We start from the raw sequence: 25,267 nt of genomic DNA on the forward strand, positions 1-25,267 counted from the left end.
TTATTTTGCAGATGGGGCAACTTTGGCTCACAGAGCTAAGTAACTTGCTCTTGTTTCCATCGTTAGTAACTGACACAGTTGAGATGTGAACCTAAATTTTAATTCCAACATATAGTTTTAGTCATCACTACACTGTCACTGGTATTATTAAAATATTACACATTAATTTGCACCATGCAGTGGGATAATTTGCATCTGAAAAACTACAAACAGCTGAAATTGTATTCATGCAATATGACCTTATGAGTACTTGGCAGAATCTTCTTCTTATTAAATAGAGACTTTACTACAACTTTCCTTCTACAAAACATCTCCTCTGTCTTCCCCCAAGTTGGCATAGAAACCATTGGTTTCTTTTATTTATCAATCGCTAAAGGTGCTGCGAAATTTAATTTGGTTGTATTTTAAACATGTTTCTGACAATTATTAAAATATTTAGACATCTCGTTCATTAATAAGTGTCTTCATAATTATAATAGAATATGTAAATCTATTTCATTTAATTTCACAGAATAAGTCAGTCATTTTAGGACCACAGACAGATAGTTGTCTTCTCTACAGTCCACTAAATCCAAATAGGAAAAACATAAAAACAAATAATAGAACAGCAGCAAGTCTGTTATAACAAGCACTTCTGAAGGATAGGCTGAAAAAGAAATAGTGTTTTTGGTTCATAATTACTATGTTCTCAATTTATTTTTAATACTTTTAGGGCTTGACCAACTGAAATAAAAAGGCAAAAGAAAAGGAATAAAAATGATGAATTAGTGCAAAGACTATATTGGATTGTCTTTTTTTTAATGTCATTCCAGGTAAATCATATTATATCAGCTTGTCAATGTCCTTTTAGAAGACTAGTCACATTATATCAGCTTGTGATGCGACTGACCTTAGTTTCTTTCAATATCTTAAAGATAGCTTAGAATGCTTACATTCTAAAAGTCACAGTGACTCTTTCCAGCAACTAGAATGTTATTTATTGCTAGATTGATTGAGCATATATTGTGTGCTACATACTATGTACCACGTATTGGCTCATAGATGTATAAGTAAAGACGTACAATTTGAAAAATTTCAGCTTGGTTGGGAGACCAGCAACATATGCTCAATTAAATAGAATGGGTAATTATATGGTAAAAATACGTTCGTGGAGATAGGCAACCAGAGTAAAGGGTATGTAACAGAACCTGGGAGAGACTCTTAAAGAATATCTTGAAGAGCAAGTAGGAATGAACCAGACTAGAGAAGTGGGTAGGGAATGAAGATAGTGGTGAGAAGAAAGGGCATCCCTTTTAGGAAAATAGTACATGATGAAAAACCGAAAGGTGTGTATGGAAAGTACTATTTCTGAGTATCCTATTCAAGACAGGAAGTAAGAGAGAGATGAGACCAAAGTAAAGTGTCGCTTGTTGGAAAGGGAGGGGCAAGTTCCACTCTAGAGATCATGTAATTTATTCCAACGGTGCAAATAGGGAGAATGTGGAAGCAATAACTAAGAAAAAGCCTGCAATTTACATCATTCACAAAAATGGCTCAAATTTCCAAAATACTGAATTATTTTATTAAAAAAATTAACCTCTTTTTAACAAAGTCTTTTGCCAGAACTACCACACTAGCAAAATTAGATTCATTAATTTTTTGCTCTATTCATTCTTTGTTTATGGGTTTATGAATGGACTAGATTATCAGTTGAAGAAAGGCAGAAAAACTAGGTTTGACCAATTAATTTATGATTTATTTGTCTTAGTTTATCATACCGTTAGTGCTCTTTTGTATAAACACTAATATATGTTATTTACTACATGGGAGCAGACTGATTAGAAAGCGAGAGGCAGCATGGGACATGGAAGTAATATTGTGTTAGACATTATGGGACTTGAATTTTAATCCTTTTTATTCCATTAATTCGTTGAATGATATTGGGTAAGTATTTAACTATTGTGGACTTCAAATTTTTAATAAAAATGAGGGGGATTAGAGCAGACTGCCTAAATAAATGTCAATTATAAATTGTTACCAATAGGGTGGGGGGTGGGTGTGGAGAGAGAGAGAGAGAAGAGAGAGAGAGAGAGAATGAATTAGCTATCTACTGTTGTATTAACAAATTATCCAAAAATTTAACAGCTCAAAACAACATCTATTTAATTTTAATAAACTTTTATGAACCCATTTGTTTATAAATTAATACTTCTGGGGTACATTTTCAGTACCTAACATGTATACATATATTACCTACTCTCCATCAAATTTTTAGTGCTGCTACTATATCACTTTTTACCCCCTTTATTTCCTTTTCTTTCCCCCTCCTCTCTGGAAACTACCATATTTTTCACAGGATTGAAGAGATACATTTGTTGTGTTTTATAAATTTGTTTTCTTTGGTTATTTATATTCTACAAATGAATGAATCAATTTGATATCTATCTGACTTATTTAACTTAGCATAGTCACCTCAGTTCTGTCCTTACTGTTGTAAAGGGTATTTTTAATAGCTGAGGGGTATTCCACCGAGTATACCACAATTTCTTTTTTTTCAAAATGTGCAAATATATTTAATGTGAAGCATAAGTTATACAGGTTAAAAAGTTTTTATAATCACAAAAATATAAGTTGAAATGTAAAATCATATTTTCTTATAATTAATTAAACAAATTCTAACTAAGGTAATATTGGGGTACCCCAATAGTGCACCCACCACCAACTTATCCATAGTCTATCACCACAGATCACTGTTTTCTTCTCTCTTTTTTCTTCTTCTCCAGCCTGCTCCCCCTTTTATGTCTGTAGTCAGTTATCAAGGGTTAGTTTTCAGCTTGTCTTTATCTGATTATTAATTTAGTTACTTTATATTCCACATATTAGTGACACCATTCAGTATTTATCTTTTTCTTCTGAATTATTTACTTAACATTAACCTTTCAAGTTCTATCCATGTTGCTGCAAATGGCATGAGTTGATCTTTTTTGATCACTGAGTAGTATTCCATTGTGTACGTACGCCACATCTTCTTGATCTACTTATCTATTCTGAGGCACTCAGGTTGTTACATATAGTAAATAGTGATGCAATAAACATGGGAGTGAAAGTTTCTTTTTGAATTTGTGTTTTTGATTTTTTTTAATAGATGCTTAGGAGCGGAATTAACTGGTCAAATGGCAAATTCATGTTTAATGCTTTGAGACACCTCCATACTGCTTTCCATAGGGGGTGGACCAGTTTGTATTCCAGCCAGCAGTATAGGAGGCTTCCCTTCTCTCCACGTCCTCATCAGCGCTTGCTGTTTCTGGTCTTTTCAATATAGGCCATACTCACAGGTGTGAGATGGGATCTCAATGTGGTCTTGATTTGCATTTCTCTCTCAATAAGTGTTTGTGAACTTTTTCCATGTGCCTGCTCTGGCCATTTTAATGTCTTCTTTATTTTAATGTCTGTTTAGTTCATTTGCCCATTTTTTGATTGGGTTTTTGTTTTTGTAGAGTTTTATGAGTTCTTTGTATACCTTTGATATCAGTTCTTTGTCAGATGTAAGGAGTGCGAATACTTTCTCCCATTCAGTAGGGTGTCTTTTCACTTCAGTTATGGTTTCTTTCGCTGTAGAGAAGCTTTTCAATTTGATGTAGCCCCAGCTGTTGATGTTCTCCTTTGTTTCCCTTGCTGTTGGGAAGGAATCCCTGAAGGCATCACGAAAGCTCATGAATTGTGTTACCTGTTTTCTTCCATATATTTTATAGTTTCAGGCATCACGTCTATTTTGATGGGCGTAGGTCTCTGATCCATTTTAAGTTGATTTTGGTGCATGGTGTGATGCCACAGTCTAGTTTCATTCTTTTGCATGCGGCTGTTCAGTTTTCCTATTACCATTTATTGAAGAAGATATATCACAATTTCTATATCCATCATCTGTCCATGGCATTTAGGTTGATTCCACATCTTGGCTATTGTGAATAATGTTACTATAAATATGGGAGTGCATAAAACTTTTTGTATCAGTGTTAGAGCACCATTTATTACATCATAGTGTCAGAAGGCCAGGAATCTGGGAGCAGCTGAGCTCAGTGATTCTAGTTCAGGGTCCTTCACAGGGTTGCAGTCAAGTTGTTGGCCAGTGTTGCAGTAGTCTCAAGCCTTGATTGGGGGTTAAAGGATTTTTTTCCAAGCTGCCTCAATGGTAGTTGGTTGGCACTGGTTCCCAGTGACAGCAGTCTCTGTCAGTCAGAGACTTCCTCCTCACTGTGTGGGCTTCTGCATAAGCTTCCTCAATATCATTATGACATGGTGACTGGCCTCCCCAGACTAAGCAGTGAGAGGGAGAGAGAAGAAAAGAAGGAGAGAGAGAGAGTATGTACCTCTAAGATGGAAGCTACAGTGTGGTAAACCATCATTTCTGCCTATTTTACTAGTCATACGGACAGACCCTAGGAAAATGTGGAAGGGAACTACACAAGGGTAGCAAATACTAAATGATGGTGATCATTAGAGACCAAATTAAAGGCTGCTGATCACATAGTTTCTTCATCTGAAGAACTTTAGTAAAGTTGTGAAGCAAAGTATACATAAAGATTAAGTTAAGGCAATGAGAGGAAGAGCAGAGCAACAAGTTTGTGAAACTAGCCTGAGGAATACTTTCAGAACCTGCTAAATTTGCTTAATGTCTCCTTAGGAGGCATGTGCCTTCCTTCCCTTATTGTAAACCTATTAAGGAAAGCTTGTAGCATGTGTTAATACCCTACTTTGTACTGTTGAGAAGGAAATCAGATTATTTCTTAACTGAAAGCACACCAATGGATATATGAAACAAAGACAACACCATTCTATAGTTACAGGGTTAGAAACAACTCTTGAGATCATCTAGTTTGGAGATCTTGATATGGACTTTGCATATGGTCCTCAAAGAAACTGGTAAAGGAAAACTGTACACAAAATACTGGGGAGTAGCTGCATTAGATTTTCGAAAGTATCCATGCTTCCCCTAAACAGTGTAACAAGCATCATGGAGCTCATGATAGTCATCTTATTGATGAGAAACCTGAGACACAAAGAAGTAAGACGACTTTTCAAAAATCACGTCATGAATCAGTGGCAGTAGCAGTGGACACAGAATTGAAGTCTTCTGGTTTCTGGTTCAGTGTTATTTTAGTTACATCAATGTAAATGCAGTGTATATTGTTACTATGGTTTGTAAAAATTAAAGCTTACCTGAGTTCTCTCTCTATATATATTCTTATAGGATCATTTTGTCTTTTCACCTCCCAACCAAGTGTTAAAATTGGTATAATTTTCTAGAAATAAGAGAGTCATCAGAGAGGAGAATTTTACTCCAAAGTGTTTATAATATGAAAAACTCCTTGTTTATATATAGGAATAAGAGATCAGCAAATAGATTATAATTGGTCATCTATAACATAAACCCGAATACTGATCTCATATATTTATTCACTAATTTGACAGACATTTTAAAACACTTAATACGTGCCAGAAACTGTGCTAGTTGTTGGGGATGCAATATGGTGGGGCTCAAGATAGAAACTACTTTTACCCTCAGTTTCTAACAGTCCCTCCTTATCTCCCTCTGCCATTCCCCACATGTTTCATAATAAACCTGTTGAGTGGTATCAACAGCACATAAGTGATATAAGGTAAGAACTGAATAGAGACACAGATATATGTAGAAGCCAAAACAGGGTGTCATTTAAAAAAAAAAAAAAGAAAAGCTAGTGTTAGGGAATTTGAATTGTCTGGTATAAATAGCAATGACTTAGAAGTTCCTTTCTATTGAATGCTAAATAACCATGCTAGTGGTATATACACACACAGCTTTATAATGATAGGCAATTACAAAAGACACTGAATAAGATAATTAGTGACTTGATGCAAAACATTAACCTGGTAGCTTAAGTGTGAGGTGAGTATAAGGAAATGGGAGATGGTACAAAGGAAATTGGAGATGAGTTGATAGCCCCTATGTAAAGAAGTACACTTTCGGGGCCTCCCTGGTGGTGCAAGGGGTTAAGAGACAGCACTATGAGGCTACCCTCAGCCACTGCAGCATGAGTTCAATCCCCCACCAGGGAGGTGACCCACATGGTGGAGCAGATCTCTCCTGTCTCACCTGCTGCTCCCTGTATTTCAGTCAGTCTGCCTGTTTTGTTTCCCACTCTGTCTCTGGTGACTCCTCTCACCCCTACACCTCTGGCCTGTACCCCAGTTTTGTATCCATAAATAAATCAATCTTTAAAAAACAAAGAAGTACACTTTAAACTCCTGGTCTAAAGCCCAGGAGAATACAATAGTACAATACTGTATTCAGTACTACAGAGTAGTCCAATACCTTGTATTGTACAGAGAGTACAATTCTACAGAGAATCCCCATGTACATTATAATTTTACATAAATGCATAAAGTTTTCATTTCCTGGAATGAAATATTAATGCTCCTGTACCTTATAACTCTTATAACTATGGTATGTTTCTTAATACCAATGTTTTATTAATTTATCTTATTTACTATTTTAAAAGTAAAGATGAATTAATTAATATATTATTGTTGGGAGTAAACTGTTGGCTTAGAAATTTCATACATGGTTATTGGATTTTGTAACTGTATGTAACATTGGAGTTAAGAGGCAATTTGATATGGTTCATTAGGATTTAAACTAAGAATGCAATGCAATTCAGTATGTATGGAGCACCTTTATTGCACAAGGTAACACTGTGCTTTTTGCCTATAGGAAGTAACTGTAGATTCTGAAAATTACTATATACCTTATATGTATCAATGTGAATATTTATAAGGAATGCTTAAAGAGAAAAGGACAGAGCAGAAGATTTAGGAAAACTGAAAAGTACATTTGACAAATGGAGGATGCAGAGTCTTGAAGTAGAGAACAAAGTACACAAAAAGGCATGGAAGCAGTAGGGAAATCGTGAGGAATAGACAGTCTTGTCTGGCTAGCTGGAGAATATGGTGCAAGGGAAGTTTTAACACAGAGTTTGCAAATAGTCAAAAATGCTTCAAAACAGAGTTTATCATCCTATTGTGAAAAGAGGGGCTAGGAGAGCAAAAAGAGACTAAAAGGGCAGAAAGAATTAAAGGAAGGGTGTGAGGAAGCAGAGAGAGAAAGACAAGTAGGGGAAGAAGTAGGGAGGAAAAGATTCATCAAAACAGTAGAAGAGATAAAAGGCAGATGGAGTTCTGAACTCCACAGGGATTAGGACAGGTAAAACCAGTGTATTCACCAGAGTTAATGTATGAACACAAGAATATTAACTAACAAATTGTTTTTGTATACAACGGGTAAAATACTATCTGATTACTTTGAGCTTGTTTTAGGGGGTACATTTTAAGTTTCCATAAATATATTTATTTATTTTTAAAATTAATTAAAAAAAATTTACATCATTTTTCATTTTTAAATAATATTTGCATCCCCCCACCCCCTCAAGTGTAGTCTCCATAGAGTTTCCTTCACCAATGCACCCGTGCACCATCACCACAGTTCCCTGTGCTCCTCCCTCTGATCCCTCTGCCACCTCCTCCCCTGCAAGATGTCTCTGATTTATAATTGTCTGTTCTTGCTTTGTTGTGTTTTGTACTGTTACATTTTTTTACACTGATGTCTTATTTGGTTCCCCTATATTCTTGCTATAAGAGAAACCATCGATATTTTTCTTTTTCCTTCTGGCTTATTTCACTGAGCATAATTCCTTCTAGTTCCATCCACGTTGCTGCGAATGGCATGAGTTTATCTTTTTTGATTGCTGGATAATATTCCATTGTGTACAAATGCCACATCTTCTTGATCCAGTCATCTATTTGGGGGCATTTGGGTTGTTTCCAGGTTTTACCTATTGTAAATAGTGCTGCAATAAACATAGGGGTACAGGTGTTCTTTTGAATCAGTGTTTTTGTGTCCTTTGGGTAGAGCCCTAAGAGTGGAATTGCCAGGTCATATGGTAGCTCCATTTTGAGTAGACTGAGGAGCTTCCAGACAGCTTTTCACAGTGGTTGGACCAGTTTGCACTCCCACCAGCAATGTAGGAGAGTTCCTTTTTCACCACATCCTCGCCAACATTTGTTGTTGCTTGTTTCTTTGATATGTGCCATTCTTACTGGTGTAAGGTGGTATCTTAGTGTGGTTTTAATTTGCATTTCCCTGATGATATGGATGTTGAACATTTTTTCATATGCCTGTTGGCCATTTGCATTTCCTCTTTGGAGAGTTTCCATAAATTTAAAGAGTGAATGAAGATCACAAAACTAGTTAGTGGTAGAACCTAAGTTTCTAGATAGCAAAGACTTGTTAAAACATGTTCTTCATATTTACTACTAGCTGCATTAACTAAAACTCAGAAACAGCTAAGTTCCAACTCAATTATAAAGCTGTGACATTTTAACCAGTTCTTCCAAATGCACTATCCACGGATTCTTAGTGATTGATGTGCACTGAACTGTCTCTTTTAGTTCCTTTTCTCCATTTCTTTGTTTTAACTAGACACACTATAGAAAAGTCCATATTAAATAGTCATTAAATTGATTGAGCAAATTTCCTGAAACTTAAAAGAAATAATTTTATCATTTAGAAAAACTACTTGTTTAGGGTTCCTGGACCCTATTCCAACGTGAATGTATGTGAAGTCTTTCCCACACTCACAAGCAATTTTTGGACACCAGCAGAGTATCTGAGAACTCAGCTCAATCTGTCCAAAAATTCTACTGAAGTCAACTCAATTCTGACACTGTCTACCCGGAGATAGTATCAAATTTCACAGGTTGGTCAGAAGCACAGATAAGAACAGCCAAGATTTGCAACCTGCATTTGAAGTGGAGAGTGCTTTTTGGAGACTGAGCCCTTAACCTGAGCCCTCAACCTCCCAAGAACCACTTCTCAAGTTTGGTTAATTTGCTAGAACATCTGCTAGAACTCAGGAAACCCATTTACTCACTAGATCACTGATTTATTACAAATGACACAACTCTGGAATATTCAGGTGGAAGAAGTGTACAGAGTAAGGGATGGGGAAAGGACACGGAGCTTCCATGTCCTTTCCAGCTATTCCATTTTCCCTAACCTCCATGTGTTCAATAGCCAGGAAGGTACTCAAAGTTCCCTTCTCTTGAGTTTTTATGGTTTTATTTCATTATATAGGCATGATGATTAACTCATCAGCCATTGGTGACTGATTCAACCTCTAGTCCTTTCCTACAACTAGCCCCATCCTTATGTGTTTGCCAAACGTTACCTTCATTAACATTAATAAGAGACACCTTTATCACTCTCAACACAGAAAGTTCCAAGGCTTTTGGAAGCTGTGAGCCAGAAACTGTGGATGAAGAAAAATTATGTATAAGAAATAAATAAATTCTGGTCATGTGAATGACCAAATACATATTTTTCTTATGACTAACAGTATAGCACTACTTTTATTATTAAAATGCAAAGGAAAATTATGGAAAATAAATATAGTAAATAAATATAATAAACTGCAACAGTGATATGTTCAGATGAGTCTCTTTAGTTTTCTTAAAAGTGATTTCCAAATATATTTTGATGAGCATATACTAATTTTTGATGAATATGTATCCATATTTACATCTGTACATTTAACTGTAATAAACTATGTTGTTTTTAACATGTTTTTCTCATTTCCCTCTTTCAGTCACTCTATAAGACAAGAAAGAATCCCTCAAACACTGGTAGTCTAAGAAATCCAAGACTGTCAGGAATGGAACCTCCTGCAGTCCATTTCAGTATTACTAAATACAATGCCCTAAGAGTTGGAACACTTTCTTATGTTTAGAAAAATCAGCCCTACTTTAAGTCCTTTCATCATGTTCTTTCTTTCAGCAATGGATAATAGATTGATATAACTAATAAAATACTTTCATATATTAGAGAAATAATATATCTCTTTTCTGTTCATACTCATTTCTTGATGATTTTATCCAGTCTCATGGTTAATGACCACCAGATTTATGTTTCCAGCCCAGATCTTGCTCCTAACCTCCAAAATCATAAATCACCTCTACCTGATGGTTATTAGGTATCTCAAACTTAACACGTCAAAAACAAAATTCAGGATTTCCATTCTATGCTTCTTAAAAATGGTAATGACAATGTCAGTCTTCCTGTGAGTTGGGTCTCAAACTCTGGGATCATTTCCTTCATTTATCTCTTTTTTTATTTTCTACATTCAAATTGTTAGTACATTCATTTTTCTATCTCTACATTCAAACTTTACCACTTTTTGCCACCTCTGCTATTGCACCTCAGTCCAAGCTACTGTCATCTGTTGCCTAGTTTACTGCAATAACCTTCTGTCAGGTCTTCCTGCTTCTACTCTGAGTCTAACTCTTAATTCAGTATTAAAGTGATTCTTTCAAACTGTAAATCAGATCATGTCAGTTTCTGCTCAGAACTCTTCAATGTCTTACCAATTTATTCAGAGTAAGAGCTAAGATACTTATAATAGCATACAAAGCCACAGAAGACCTGTATCCCTCACCACCAACTCTCAACACTGTCTCCCTTGCTCTTGCTGCTGCTCCATTCACACAGATGCCCTTGCTGCCCATAAAACAAATACAGACAAACTCCTGTATTATGGACTTTGCAATATTTGTTTCCCTATCTGACTTCCTCACTTCTTCCTAATCTTTTTTTTTTTTAAGATTTTATTTATTTATTTATTTATTTATTTATACAAGCACTGGGTACAGTCAGAAGCGCGGGAGGGTGAGAGAATCCACCAGAGCCAGAGCAGGGAACAGAGCAGGCAGAAGGACCGAAGTACACTGCTGAGGGGAGCAGCGGGTGGCAGGAGAGGTCTGCGCGCCATGTGGGACCCTCCTCTGGTGGCCGGGGAGCAGCCGGGGATCGAACCTGCACTGCAGAGGCTGCGGGCAGCTTTGCAACCCAGCACTCAACCGCTGCGCACTGGGGAGGCCCACTTCTTCCTAATCTTTACTGAACTGTCACCTTTTCACTGAGATGTTCCCTGTTCCCTCCTCCCAATATAAACACTTCCTATTTCTCTTCCTTCTTTTTTTCCCTTAGTATTTGTCACTTTCTAGTTTACTATCTATTATTTATCCTGTGTATAAATTTTTCCTGACTAGAAAAAGGAGTCTATTGACTATTATATATCCAATACCTAGAACGTTGCCTGGAACATAATAGGTGCTCAGTAAATAACTGTTGATGGGTTCAATGGGTAAATCCCTTAAATATTTACTGAGTTGGTGTCATGCACTAGGTGTCAGGCGCTAGGCCAAAACTTAGGGACAGAAAAAACAGCAAAGGAGCTGTTACTCTTCTTTGACTGCTTAGGGGAGGAAAATAACTAAATTTGTCAGGGGAAATTTAAATACAAGAAGGAAGGAATTACAAATACATAAACTTAAAAGTGGCTTAATATTGAGTTCAATTTTAAAAGTTGTGTTTAGGTATGTCCATGTGCTTGAATTCAGGGATATTATTAGATTTTAGCATATTCAAATCACTCTGATCTGTAAGTAATAGCAGAATCATCTGGCTTATACAAATTCTTGAAGAACCTACTATTAATTATTCTAGAAATATTAAAATGTTGGAAAAATCTCTCTCTATTTTTTTCTACTAGTAAATTCTCTAAAACAAAAAGATAATAATAAATGTTTTCAAGTATTAAAATGCTATTTGGGGAATTTAAGATCTGAAAATTTAAAAAGATTCTAATTTATATTCTCATATAGTCTGTAGTTACAACAGTCAAAGGAACTGCAGTACTTTTCAACAGCTGAATGTTCTTTGCATAATGACTTAATAAATATTATTTGAATAACCAAGCAGGGGGATGAATACATGAATACAAACTATATTTACTTCTAGTAACAGTAAAAATAATAGGAAATAATATTTACCAAACCTTTGTGATTACCAAGAATTCTGCTAGTTATTCATAGGTAAATTTATTTACTCCTAAAAATACCACAAGGCAGTTATTATTCTTTATATTACAGATGAGGAGACAGACAAACAACGAAGGCAACAAATGTACCAAAGATCATAGAGGCTGTAGTTGGCAAGGCCAGAATTCAAGTTCAGGTTGTCTGACCTCAGAGATTACATTAAACTGGAGCTGTTGGATAAAAAGGGGGTGTGATGATACAAGTGATTGTGTCTTGTCTAGAAGATATACTATATGACTAACATTATAGCATTAAGGTAAAAAGCATCGTTTTCATTTTTAAGGAAGCAATAAGAATTCTAAAAAATGAAAAGTTTGAGTCAGAAGTAAAGGGAGATAATTTGATAGTTTAACTCAAATGCCTGAATCAAACCTGAACTATGAAATTATTTGTATCTGGCTCGGGGTTATTGGTATCAGAGTCAGCACCTGAATCCATTCACTGCTCTGGCATTTCAAGACAGTGCTCATTCCCCCATAATCATGTAGAAAAAAACATTCTCTGAAAAATTAATGTGAAGAAAAATCTGTTGGAAGTAATTCAAAAGACAAGCTTGAAAAAAGTTGCCTAGAAAATAGAAAACAGCTATACTTTTACAAAATGTTCTTGACTTTTCACAATTTTTATATTATAAAATGACTAATTCATTAAACCATGACCAATGTATAATTTCCCTATAATTTTACTATAATAAGATTATAGTTTTAGTTGTAGTTAAATCAATAAAATATAAACCCTATGCACTGTGCAGACATTTTGTTACTAGGGTAATACATAGAATACTGTCACCACCTATCAGTCCCCTATGGATGTCATTTAAAATGAGATGCCCAGAACACAATGCTCCAAACTGAGCAGGATAAAGACAAGAATAGTAGGATTACTGCTTGCTCAGCAACAAAAGACTTACACTAAGGCAGCCAAACTTGCTATGACTATATTTGGAGCAGACATGCTATACTGTTGCTTTATCTTAAAGCTTGTCTACTAAAAATTCCAGGTCCCTTTCAAATGAATTGTTACCAAGTCAGATCTCCCTTTCTCCTCTAATTGTGCAGTCACTGCTTTGAACTTTTACTTAGCAAACCCTGACAGTAATGTCTAAAATTTTAACAACAACAACAACAATCAAAACAAGGTTATATGTGAAAGAGATCAGATGTTCCCAGGGATTACATGATTTTAGAGATACTGTCAACCTATGAATTTTTAATATAATTGTTGAGCTGGGAAACAGGCTTTTAGAAATATACAGAAGGAATGTTCTACAAACTTCTGCAAAGAGGACAATGCTATGCTCAGTCACAAAGTAGATTGTGACACTGCATATTCATGCACAAGCAGTTGCACGGATCCATAAAGAGTGGATAAGCAACATATGTGCCAAAGTAGTATAAGTCCATAGGACTGAGAAATAAATGAAAAATAAAAAGTTATAGGACAGGGTCTCCCCTGGTGGCGCAGCAGTTGAGCGCTGGGCTGCAAAGCTGCCTGCAGCCTCTGCAGCACCGGTTTGATCCCCAGCTGCCAGCAAGGGTCCCACATGGCATGTAGACCTCTCCTGCCATGCCCGCTGCTCCCCTCAGTGGTGTATTTTGTTGATCTGCCTGTTCTGTTCCCCGCTCTGGTGAATTCTCTCACCCGCCCGCACTTCTGACTGTACCCAGAGCTTGTATAAATAAATAAATAAATAAATCTTTAAAAAAAAAAGTTAAAGGACAAATATGACTTCCTAGAGGGTAATTCATTATAATGAAATACACCACAATGGAAGTAGAATTAGAAAGTGATTTAGTGTGTATTTTCAGGACTCAGAGCTAACAGGAGATATTAATTGAATAACAAAGTAACTATCCTTCAGTAGTTTTCTAGCATTACTGTCTATCCCTTTCCTCCAAATCTCTTAACATTAATGTGCTCCTGACTCTTCAGAGCTTCCTGCTTAGGGTTATGTCTCTAATTATGTTGTTACAGACTTGGTTTATTTTTCATATTATGATCCTTCAAGATTTTTCTGAATGTCCTTTGTCAGGGCCCTCCTCTCATTCGGCAATGCTGTTAGAAATAAATTTTATAAATTGATGTTATAATGGTTAATAGAGAAATGTGTAAATTTTCTCAGGAATATTTGCCCTTTAGTTGTGTGACACTGGGAATATGATATTTAATGCAGAACAATCAATTTCCAATTAGTGGTACAATTTTAGGGATGCAGCAGGTAAGAGTATGGATAAAGGAAGATGCATTTTGTAGGGAAAAAATTCCTATTTGCCACACAATAGGTAATTTTGATATGTGGGCTGAACCTGTTTGGAAAATAGAACTAATATAGAGATATATTTAGCATATATACAGCTAATCCACTCCTTTGAATAGAGTTAAGAAAATACATTGTTGTGGTCAGTGCCATCTACATGTGAGAAAAAAAATATTCAATTCAAACAGAACTTTAGGGTATAGTTTAACCCCACCAGAATTTTTTAAACCAGATATAAATCCCTTGACCTGGGAAAAGTATATCAGAAAACCATTTTCTGTAGAATTTACATGCATATGCTTCTAAAATACTAAGAATGGGGCCTCCCCGCTGGCGCAGCGGTTGAGCGCTGGGTTGCGAAGCTGCCCGCGGCCTTTGCAGCGCCTGTTCGATCCCCGGCTGCTCCCCGGCCACCGGAGGAGGGTCCCACATGGCGCCCAGACCTCTCCTGCCGCCCGCTGCTCCTCTCAGCAGTGTCCTTCGGTCCTTCTGCCTGCTCTGCTCCCCGCTCTGGCTCTGGTGAATTCTGTCACCCTCCCGCGCTTCTGACTGTACCCAGTGCTTGTATAAATAAATAAAAATCTTTAAAAAAAAAAATACTAAGAATGTGGCTATTTATATGTGAAATGAATTATACTGTCATTGAATTCTAGCCTACCTAGAGTTTGCCAAAATCTGCATAAAGTTTATAACTTTCATAATAATTCTAACATTGAAAATAATTTCTTTTTTATTTATTTTAAGATTTATTGATTTATTGATTTATACAAGCACTGGGTACAGTCAGAAGCGTGGGAAGATGAGAGAATTACCGAAGGACACTGCTGAGGGGAGCAGCGGGTGTCAGGAGAGGTCTGCGCGCCATGTGGGACCCTCCTCAGGTGGCCGGGAGCAGCCGGGGATTGAACCGGCGCTGCACAGGCTGCGGGAAGCTTCGCAACCCAGCGCTCAACCGCTGCACCACCGGGGAGGCCCTGAAAATAATTTCTTAATATAGTTAAGTGCCACAGAGTGTAATATGTTATAAACAAGCTTGACAGAAAATATAGTTTAGTTGCTACAGAATTTAGTATGATAGTAATGAGGTTTTTTTCTGTAATGTTCAAACAAATAATGGAAAAAGAATGCAATTAGATAGCATCATAACATGACAGATCATTTCTGCTGATTAAATTACTTGACAAGGCTAAAAAAAGGTTAATGTAAAATGTAATGCTTATGTGGGTAACATCTTTGAAGTGAAATTTCTCAAATATTTCATTTACATTCATTCAATAAATGTAGCATTTCTACCTGGTCCACATTTAGATATGTATTAAGGATACTCAAGGATTATGTATTTTAGACTCTCTCTCTTCAAAAAGTTAATATTCTAAAAGGAAAGATAATGACATAATTAAATGTAAGTTTTCTTTCTTAAAAGAGTAAGAGATACATTTCGGGCATTTCTGAACAGGAAAAAATGAAGGAAGTTCAGTGATAGCAATAGAGTTTAGCTTTGACAGATGGACAGGACAAATGAACACAGACTGGGAGGTGACCATAGGCTGAGTGAACAAAAGTGCAGAGTTGTGAGAATCAGCAGCAGTCTAACGAAGTTGATGAGTGATAAAACTGAAAAAGGATAGGTATTACCATGGAGTGTTTAGGCATTGCTCATGCAGTAGTAGGGTGTCATTGCACATGTAATCTAACTTAATTAAAATTGATAGGATGCCCTCATATTACATAATTGGAAAATTAGTCATCATGCCCAAGATCACAGAGCTGGTGAGTAGCGGAATCTAGGTTTAAAGCCATGCCTTCAAGCCAGCGTTCTTTTTTCCACTATATCATGGTGTTAAATTATGAAGACTCTATAACTAAAGGCAAGGACTTTGCATTTCATTTCATTGACAGTGGAGAACTATTAAAAACAGTGTTGGTTTTGTTTTGTTGTTGTTTTTATTTTATTTTATATAATTCTTTTTTTTTAAGTTTTTTTTTTTTTTAAAGATTTATTTATTTATTTATACATACAAGCACTGGGTACAGTCAGAAGTGCGAGAGGGTGAGAGAATTCACCAGAGCCAGAGCGGGGAGCAGAGCAGGCAGAAGGACCGAAGTACACTGCTGAGGGGAGCAGCGGGCGGCAGGAGAGGTCTGCGCGCCATGTGGGACCCTCCTCTGGTGGCCGGGGAGCAGCCGGGGATCGAACCGGCGCCGCAGAGGCTGCGGGCAGCTTCACAACCCAGCGCTCAACTGCTGCGCCACCGGGGAGGCCCTATTTTATATAATTTTTAGATCATTTTTCATTTTTGCACAATGTATGCATTTTCATTTTGGTTATACTCCCCATGTAATTCCCACCCCCACAGTAGTGTGTCTCTGGTTTATAATTGCTTTTTGATTTTGATTTTTTCTTTATTATAATTAGTCTTTTTCATGGTCCCTTATTTAGGTTTTCTAAATTCCTACTATGAGTGAGACCATCCGGGTATTTTTCTTTTTCTTTCTGGCTTAACAAGAGGTTTATTGGCTGGATTGCAGTGGGGAGAGATTAAAATAAGAGAGCATTCAGATAATATTGTAACATCTCAAATGTAGTGCGGTGAAGTTAGTGACAGAAATGGAACAAAATGGGATCCAGGTGCAAACTACACTGTAGACTGAATTCAGTGAAAGTGGAAATTAGATATGGGACATAAAATTTAATAATGAAAAAAAAACATTTAAATTTGAAAGCTGAATGATTTGGGAAATTGTGATGCTATAACACTAATTGGAAAATCAATGGGACTAAACTTGAAATTTGGGGCCTCCCCTGGTGGCACAGCGGTTGAGCGCTGGGCTGTGAAGCTGCCCACAGCCTCTGCAGCGCCGGTTCCATCCCGGGTCACTGGCGAGGGTGCCACATGGCGAGGCAGACCTCTCCTACTGCGCCCACTGCTCCCCTCAGCAGTGTGTTTGGTCAGTCTCTGTTCTGCTCCCCTCTCTGGCTCTGGTGAATTCTCTCTCACCCTCCTGCGCTTCTGACTGTACCCAGTGCTTGTATAAATAAATAAATAAATCTTTAAAAAAAATAAACTTGAAATTTGGTAAAATATAGCTACACTATATCATTTTTTAAAACCTATAACAACAGGTTTCATAGGAATGAATATTGTCAAATTTCTCAAACAGAAATTTTTCTAATTGCATTTCTTTAGAGGTGAGAATCAAGAGAGGACAGACTTGGAACATGAATTTATAAAATGAGTATGATCGTCTTTAGAAACTTTGAAGTGGTCCCAAAGTACCTATAACAATAGGCTTCCAATGCATTATTATTTTAACATTGAGAAAACAAGATGAGTGTTGAGGCATTATTTATTATATTATTTAGAATTGAGAGGCTTCATGAATGCAATCAAGAAACTCAAGAGTACTCAATTAAATGGTGTATTTTGGAGAGTTTATAATAGTAACAAAACCCACACTTAATAATCAAAATAATCTAATCAATTTGGGCCAATGTTAACACCAAAAGTATCAAATCTATTACTAATGTTACTTTTCTTTGGTTAGGAAGTACTTTCTTGATTCATATTGATTTTTTTAGCACAATATTTACTTCATAGCAAAAGCGTTGCTTGGGATTCTGATCAAATAAGATAAAATATGTAAAAATTCTCTGAACATTTAGAGAAAGATGCTAAAGTAGGGCCCAACCTCATAAAATGGATAAGTCAGGGTATTGATAATAGCCAACATAAACTATTGGTTCCCTAGGCAAAAAGGGCCCCTCTCCCTCAAATAGTACACTTAGATAGTTATAATCCACAAATAAGCTGTTACTTGGCTTTGTGTCATTTTTAAAGGTCATTTAAACTCATAAACATGCAGTTCTTGCCTAGTTAACTTGTGTTTCTAATTAATTATCATTTAGAAGTTTTAGTTTTATTTGGATTATTTTTCATCCAAGATTTTCCTGTTCCTCTTTCCCAATTCAATCTTCAACACACTTCATGCATTTTAAAATAATACTCACTAGAAGAAACTCTTTAAGAATGCAATGACTAGAAATTGCTTTATACCATTGCCAAGCTCTTGTCTTTATAGAAATCAGAGTGAACTTTATGTTCCCATATTTACTGACTTTTATACAAAGTGAAAAAGTAACACATCAGACAACAAAACTCAAAATCAGCTTTATGATAAAATTTCACAAAAGCAATAGGATTAGTTACAGTCGTGGACACTTTTGAAGTTCCTAAAATCATATCTTTGGGAAATTTATTCTGTAAGTTCAACTTGTAGACAAAAAAAAAAAACAAAAAAAAACAAAGTCTGCCATTTTTTCCTACACATAAGTATTTTGTCTATTTTTTTTAAAAACTAGGCTTCCCAAGATTCCATTCTTCAATGGCTAGAAATTTATAATTTATTGGGCCATTTGATAAACATGATTGCAAAATATTGATTTGCTATCCAGACAATAAAATAATTCCTTTTATTATCCTTCATTTGTTTCTAAAGAGCACTTTCACATAACTCATGCTTGGCCATATGTTCTATTTCTTTGGTGATAGGAATATAACCATCATAGAATATGGGTTTACTGGGAGGTTTCAAAATGTTACAAGTCTTTGCCAAGTGAGAGAGTGTATGTGTGTAGCAATGTCTTCTACTACACTCAGCAGGCATGCAAGGCCTATGTTGTTCTGGACAGAAGAAGGGAGTGTTTGGCCACTTTCAACTCTGGAGGGTAGGTTCTCAACAATGTCTGGGTTTTAGGGCCTCTCTGGAGTAACAGCGTAAGTGCTTGATGCATGTAGCAAACTTAAAAACTCTCTAGAATTAAATCACCCTAATTAAATCACCATAATTAGTAAATCTATTCAGTGCATTTTTATAATCTCCTTGTCCACGTGCTGTCCATTTTTGTACTGCTGCTTTCATTTCTTTCTTTCTTTCTTTTTTTTTTTTTGAGATAGAAGAGTGAGAAATGCTTTAAAAAGCAAACTTGCATTTCAGCATTGGATTAAATGTTTTTCCTTTCCTATCTGAAAAAGGGGCTATGGTTTTCTATATCTTTTAAGTAATTTATCTTAGAGTTTTTGTTTTCTTTTATATCACTTCTATTCTTTTGCAAAAATTTGCTCTTATGTAAATTCATAGGTTAGGACATAACTACAATTAATATTTGTATAGTGCTATACATTATTATTTTATGTTTTTTAAAAAACAGTTATGCATTTACAAGGGCTATGACCAGGCTATCTGGCTCATACTACAACCTGTGCTTGAGAATTGTAGGCAGTGGAGTGCTGGAGTTGGCACATCTTGGCGCCTGAGGACCAACAATGTGCATCTCTTTCCAGTTCTACATTCATTTCTTAACAATCCACACTGGTAGCTTGAGATGGTTATAGACTTGGATACAGTGGGTGTATTTACACCATAGAAACTGCCAAATGCTACAAATCAGTCTTTTCTTTTTTTCTGGAGAGCGAGTTAAGTATTTACTAGCACATCTTCTGCCTGTTGATGAAGTTTCCACAGCTATCACCTTCCTTCCTTGGCACCATATGGCACTCCTTCCTGTCCTACCAAGAACATATTTCATGTCTTTATTGGTGCCATGGCAACCTGTGCATGAGAAGTCACATAACAACATCAAAGATGGCAAACTCTGAACTCTGAAGATAGGGGAAAAAGTGCCTACTAGAGTTACTTCTAAACCTTCTAAAAAAAAAAAAAAGGTTGAAAAACTCAGTACTCCTAAAAATGGATTAACTGCACACTTTGTTATAACATACATAACCATGGATCCACACACAATATCCTATGCTTAGATATACATATAGTCATACTTATGGAAGATGAAGTTTAATTTTTAGTGAAATATATAATTTACATTATTTTGGCTATGTACTGGGTGTCTACATATAATCTCCTCAAAATCTGGAATGAATGTACTCGAACTAGCTCAGATTCTAAATCTATAGTACCAGGATTCCTTTGCTTTTACTATTATATTTTGACATTTCTTCACAGTCCCTGCGATCATTACCTAATACTCGAGGTGGGAGTATTAATGAATTTCAAAAATTTTCTCGTAACTGCCAAGTCATAAAACAAGTATTTTAACCCCCACACATTGTATTCATTATAGTCTGAAAAAAGGAGACTTCTTGATACCAGTCATGTATATTAATGATTAAACAATTCTGAAACCCCTCAGGCACTTGTGAAGCTATGCAGCACTCTTTCTTGGCAATATGGTTTTCTGCCCTGAACAGGCACATATCAGAGGCCAAAGCTGTGTGGTCTTTGTGTGTGAAACAAATATCAAGGAAGAGAGTTACTTGTTTTTGTTTAGTTTATTTTTAATATTTTTTTTCTTTTTTACTGGAATACTGCCCAAATTAAATTCTACAATGTCAAAATCCAATGTTAAGGGCATTCATGTAGACCGTCAGGGAGAGATGCTGTTTAATCTAGTGAAGTTAGCCTTCCCCTACACATCACCTCTGCATTATTTCTCTGCATATTTCCTTCTGGTCTGTTTCTCTCTGACTTAAATATTACCCATCTGCATGAGCAACTTCAAGGTCATCCTGTCTTCAGAAGTTCTCCCTGTCTGGAGTAGTAACACTGATCTTTTCTCTTCCCTATTATTTTGCTACTTAAAGTTTTCCATATCATGTGTGCTAATTTTAGGTCTATTTATTCCCCAAAGACACTTCATTTCTCAAAGGCAGAGGGTTTGGAACTGTATTTTTTGTGTTCCCTATATACTGCATATGTATCCATGCACAAAGGGAAATGCAGGGCAGGTGCACAGTGAAAACTTTGACACATTTTATTTAGACTTGAAAACTATTAAGCAGACATACTTCTTTGGTTATTATTAAAGTTACAAAAGAACAGTAGCTTATTGGGCCTTATGTTCTGTTTACAACACAGACTTTAGCTGATCTGAGAAATGCTTATTTCATGCTCTGGCACTCCTCCACACTTAATGCTAAATATCTTATCTCTCTCTGAAAGAACCACGTACTCATGTTTTACTTGGTCATATGAGGTTGATCCCTGGGTAGAATAGTTGGTCCATTATATATGCATATTCTCAAAGCATCAAAAAATACGTGAAATCTGTTTTTTTAGGAAAAATTTTGAAATTTGATTAAAACATGAGACATACAGAACAACCAAATTGAATTCCCTAATGCTAATTATAATATTGATTTAATTTCAGATTAAATGTGAGTCTATCTGTATATGGTTATTAAAACATTCTGATTTATATAATAGAAATAGCTTTGAAAGATTGATTATTGCTTTTTTGTACTTTTATCATGATGCATGCACTAAAAATAATCCCATAATTTAAAATCATTTCCAAGAAAAAGTATTTTGCAAGATGAATATTAAGTCCCTAGTATACATGTCTACTAAATTTAGATGTTCTCATATGAGGTTTCTTAATATGGGGTTGTTCTACAATCCTTTCTTTAATCCCACTGGCTAGAGATTCAACCTTTGTCTAGAAATATCTTTAATCCAGTCTCACAATTTTTATTTCCAGCATGGGCAAATATAGTTTACAACTGTCTCATCATTCTATTTTAACTTTGTGTCTCTGATTCTTTGTGCATGAACCACTCCCAATGACATAAAACTGGAAAGCGTAGGGAAGAAAGGTAAGGGAGGCTCAAATTAACTTCTACCAGGAGGTGGAAAGCTAATTTACCTTTGCCCTCAGATTCTAAGACTGTTTTCCCTTCTTCCTCTTGTTTAATTAGTTTTGCTCTCAATGAAGTTAAAACACAACTTTGACAGTAAACAAATGAAGTATCAGATTATGAAAGTAGCTTAGATTAATAAAGACCAACGAATGTACAAAGGGGATGACTTTCAGAAGATTAATGATTAATGAGAGATGTGATTTTAATTCAAAATTAAAGAATTTTTCTTTTTTAGGTCCTCACTTAGCTATTTATACATTCATTTTTGGCATATTACAACAGATTCTGTTTCAACAGCACTTTGAGATCTTTTAAGAGGTTGTATCTTAAATCACTCAAAATAACATAGAGAATCTGCATTGACCATTTATGTAAATACAAGCTATTGAGGAAATAAATATGCCCAGTCCAATCTCCAATCCAAACCACCCTTGCCTTAGAACAGGACTTCATTAGCTCTTATCTGGATCACTCTTATCATCTGGTCAATGCTCTTGCCTCTTGCTAATCCATCTCCCGTATGCTAACAGAAGCATTGTTCTGAAGCTTTCAGTGACTCCCCTCTCCTATATGATAAAAACCCTAACTCAAGTAACCACAAATTATTCTTCATGATTTGGTCCCTGCCTGTACTTCTTTCATCTCCTGGCAGTTCACCTTAAATATGCTCCAAACACAGCAAACTAACCCAGTTGTCACAGTGTTTTATGCTGCTGTGCCTTTGTCATACAGTTCCTTCTGCTTGCTTTTCTCTGTGTTACTACTATGTGGCTATTGCTCATTGCATTTGTAGAACAGGTGTGGATGAAAGGCCAGCCAGTTTTTAAAAGGGTAAAATTGTACCTATTTATTAAACTTTGAGAAAATTAAAATGTAGACAGCATGCTTTGACCTTCAAAATTATTTAATGTGGTTCAAGAAATAAGGTTTTCAAAGGTAACTATTATGATCCTAGAACAAGGTTGATTCTTTTTATTATGGAGGTGTGATACTTTTAAAAACCAGTTTTTGAAGAGACTGTGAACTTTCGACATCCTCAAATACCTCTTATACGGAGAACACATCCATTAGTATCAGTGGCTAATTACAATGATAAACCATGAGGGATGGGTTAGGAAGGGCATGGCTTTCTAAGAATGCAGAGCAACTATCAGAAACCTTTCCCCATAAAGAATAGTCTTTGCCCAAATATGCATGTACTCATCCCTGTGCCTCATCTACCATCCATTCAAGTTTGCAGAGTTTGCTAATATCCTTAAATTAGTGAAATAGATAAAAACAATAAAAAGCAGGAAAATAGAACATCTGTATATGAACAAGCAAAGAATTGGCAGGTTAGTTTGAGTGTAATATATTTTATGATTAAATTTAAATTATATTTATACAATAAGAAGCTCTGAAAAATAAATTCCTCACAAAAAAGGCACCAAGAAATTATTCTGGATGTTCACTAAAGATATTATCTTAATGTAGAGTTGTAGCCAACAGACCAATAAAACAATTGGCATTATCAGGAAGAAAGTAAGACATAAAACAGAACATCTAATAGGTCTGGGTAAACAGACATCCTGATGTAAAAAAAAAAAAAAAAAACCATCTGGAATACAGATGTCATGCTATGCATTAATAAAGACTACACAATACAGTGGAAGAAGCATCCCGAAATTAGAATGAATGAATGATCTAAGATACATATGATATGGGCTAAAAAAATTGGGGTTATCATCTAGAATAATAAATGTCTATTGAGATGAACATTAAGATAGACTATATTCAATGTCTATAAAATCATAACAATATGAATAAGAAGAACAGACATTTGTTAGTCAACTCATGAAATACTAGAACTAGCATGCACAAATCAATGTGCCATATTACATAGCAAACAGAAAACATATGGAAGCTGTTATGCATGTAAGTGTTGCATGCTAAAAATATAAATAGGTTCAAGAGAGGTTTAGCCAAAACCAAAAAACAAGGTTCTATAGCTGGTTAGAAAACTAGAGATGTTTGAAGTCTCTCAATTGTTTCGACTTGATAGCATGAAATATAATCTGAGATAAACTCTTGTTTCCATTTTGCACTTTTTATGTAATAAAATAAGAGATTAAGAAAATTATAAAAATGCAATGAAAATCAGAAGGAAACTTAAGTGATTCTAGTCAATCAATCTTTAACCTTAAGTTCTTTTTTTTTTTTTAATAGAGGCATGCTTATTTATTTATTTGTTTGTTTGTTTGTTTGTTTTTGTTTATACATGCACTGGGTACAGTCAGAAGCATGGGAGGGTGAGAGAATTCACCAGAGCCAGAGCGGGGAGCAGAGCAGGCAGAAGGACCGAAGTACACTGCTGAGGGGAGCAGCGGGCGGCAGGAGAGGTCTGCGCGCCATGTGGGACCCTCCTCCAGTGGCCGGGGAGCAGTCGGGGGATCGAACCGGCGCCGCAGACGCTGCGGGCAGCTTCGCCAGCTTCGCAACCCAGCGCTCAACCGCTGCGCCACCGGGGAGGCCCTAACCTTAAGTTCTAACGTATCATTAGGATACTTATTAATTTTTTAATCTTGGAATGATTAATAATTTTAATTTTTTCACAAACTAGTTAATAGGGGGTTTATGTATCTTTCTATCTACTTCAGCATTTAATGAGGGCCAGCCATGTCAAACCACTAGACCATGGATGAGGGATTCATTGAAGTATGAGATGGTCTCCTTGAATACTTTATAATTTATATGAAAAGTAGGTTAAAATTATATATAAAAAATTGAATAGGGATAAGTGCTAATTAAAAGTATAGTGGTATATTCTTAAAGTAAAAGAGATGATGACAGGTTAGAAAACTTAAGGAGAAATTTGATTTTTGAAAAAAACGTGCCACTCTGGTAAATAGAAGCTGTTAAAACACTGATCCCCAAACCTTCACCTCAGACATACTGGATCATTGAATCAGACTTTCTGAAGCGTGGCAACTGGGTATTTTGCAAAGTTTCAAGAGTCCATCCCATGATTCCATGCAGCAAGTTCATGAGGCAATGTTTAGGAGATACTGGAATAGACTCTAATTTTAGGAACTGGTGGGCAGAAGTTGAGAAAGTGCTTGACATTCTGCATGGAAATTTTGTCAGGGTTCGGGTTCCTGGATTTTGGGGTACTGTGGTCCTTGACTATGGTGTGAGAAGAACTCACAATCAGTCTTTAGCAGAGGTCAAAGCAAAGTTTACTTATACAGACAATAAAAGAACACCCAGGGAGAGGTGCCTGGACTAAGTGAGTCCATGAAAGAGGAACTGCGAGGGAAGTGGGGAGAGGAGTGCTTGTTTTAAATGGGGTGCCAGCACTGCTCACTCTGTCCCT

At 36.0% G+C, this 25,267-nt stretch overlaps 2 protein-coding genes across 7 annotated transcripts in view; one reads left to right on the forward strand and one right to left on the reverse strand.

Moving 5' to 3' along the window:
* FAM227B (family with sequence similarity 227 member B) overlaps positions 1-25,267 on the reverse strand; it is a 160,665-nt gene that overhangs the window by 72,863 nt on the left and 62,535 nt on the right. For 3 of the 5 annotated variants that reach the window (XM_054701356.1, XM_054701361.1, XM_054701350.1), the window contains exon 12: positions 9,240-9,320. The exons of 1 other annotated variant lie outside the window; for it this stretch is intronic. In XM_054701356.1, coding sequence (XP_054557331.1) covers positions 9,240-9,320 — 81 coding nt within the window. Of the gene's footprint in view, positions 1-5,201; positions 5,280-9,239; positions 9,321-25,267 lie in introns of those variants that run through there. One more of the 5 variants, XM_037502459.1, reaches the window with a different exon arrangement.
* Positions 1-25,267, forward strand: part of FGF7 (fibroblast growth factor 7) — a 52,540-nt gene that overhangs the window by 9,866 nt on the left and 17,407 nt on the right. The window lies entirely within an intron of this gene.

The sequence above is a fragment of the Talpa occidentalis genome, unplaced genomic scaffold (assembly GCF_014898055.3).
Source record: "Talpa occidentalis isolate TD23 unplaced genomic scaffold, MPIMG_talOcc4v2.1 talOcc4.11, whole genome shotgun sequence".
Lineage (NCBI taxonomy): Eukaryota > Metazoa > Chordata > Mammalia > Eulipotyphla > Talpidae > Talpa > Talpa occidentalis.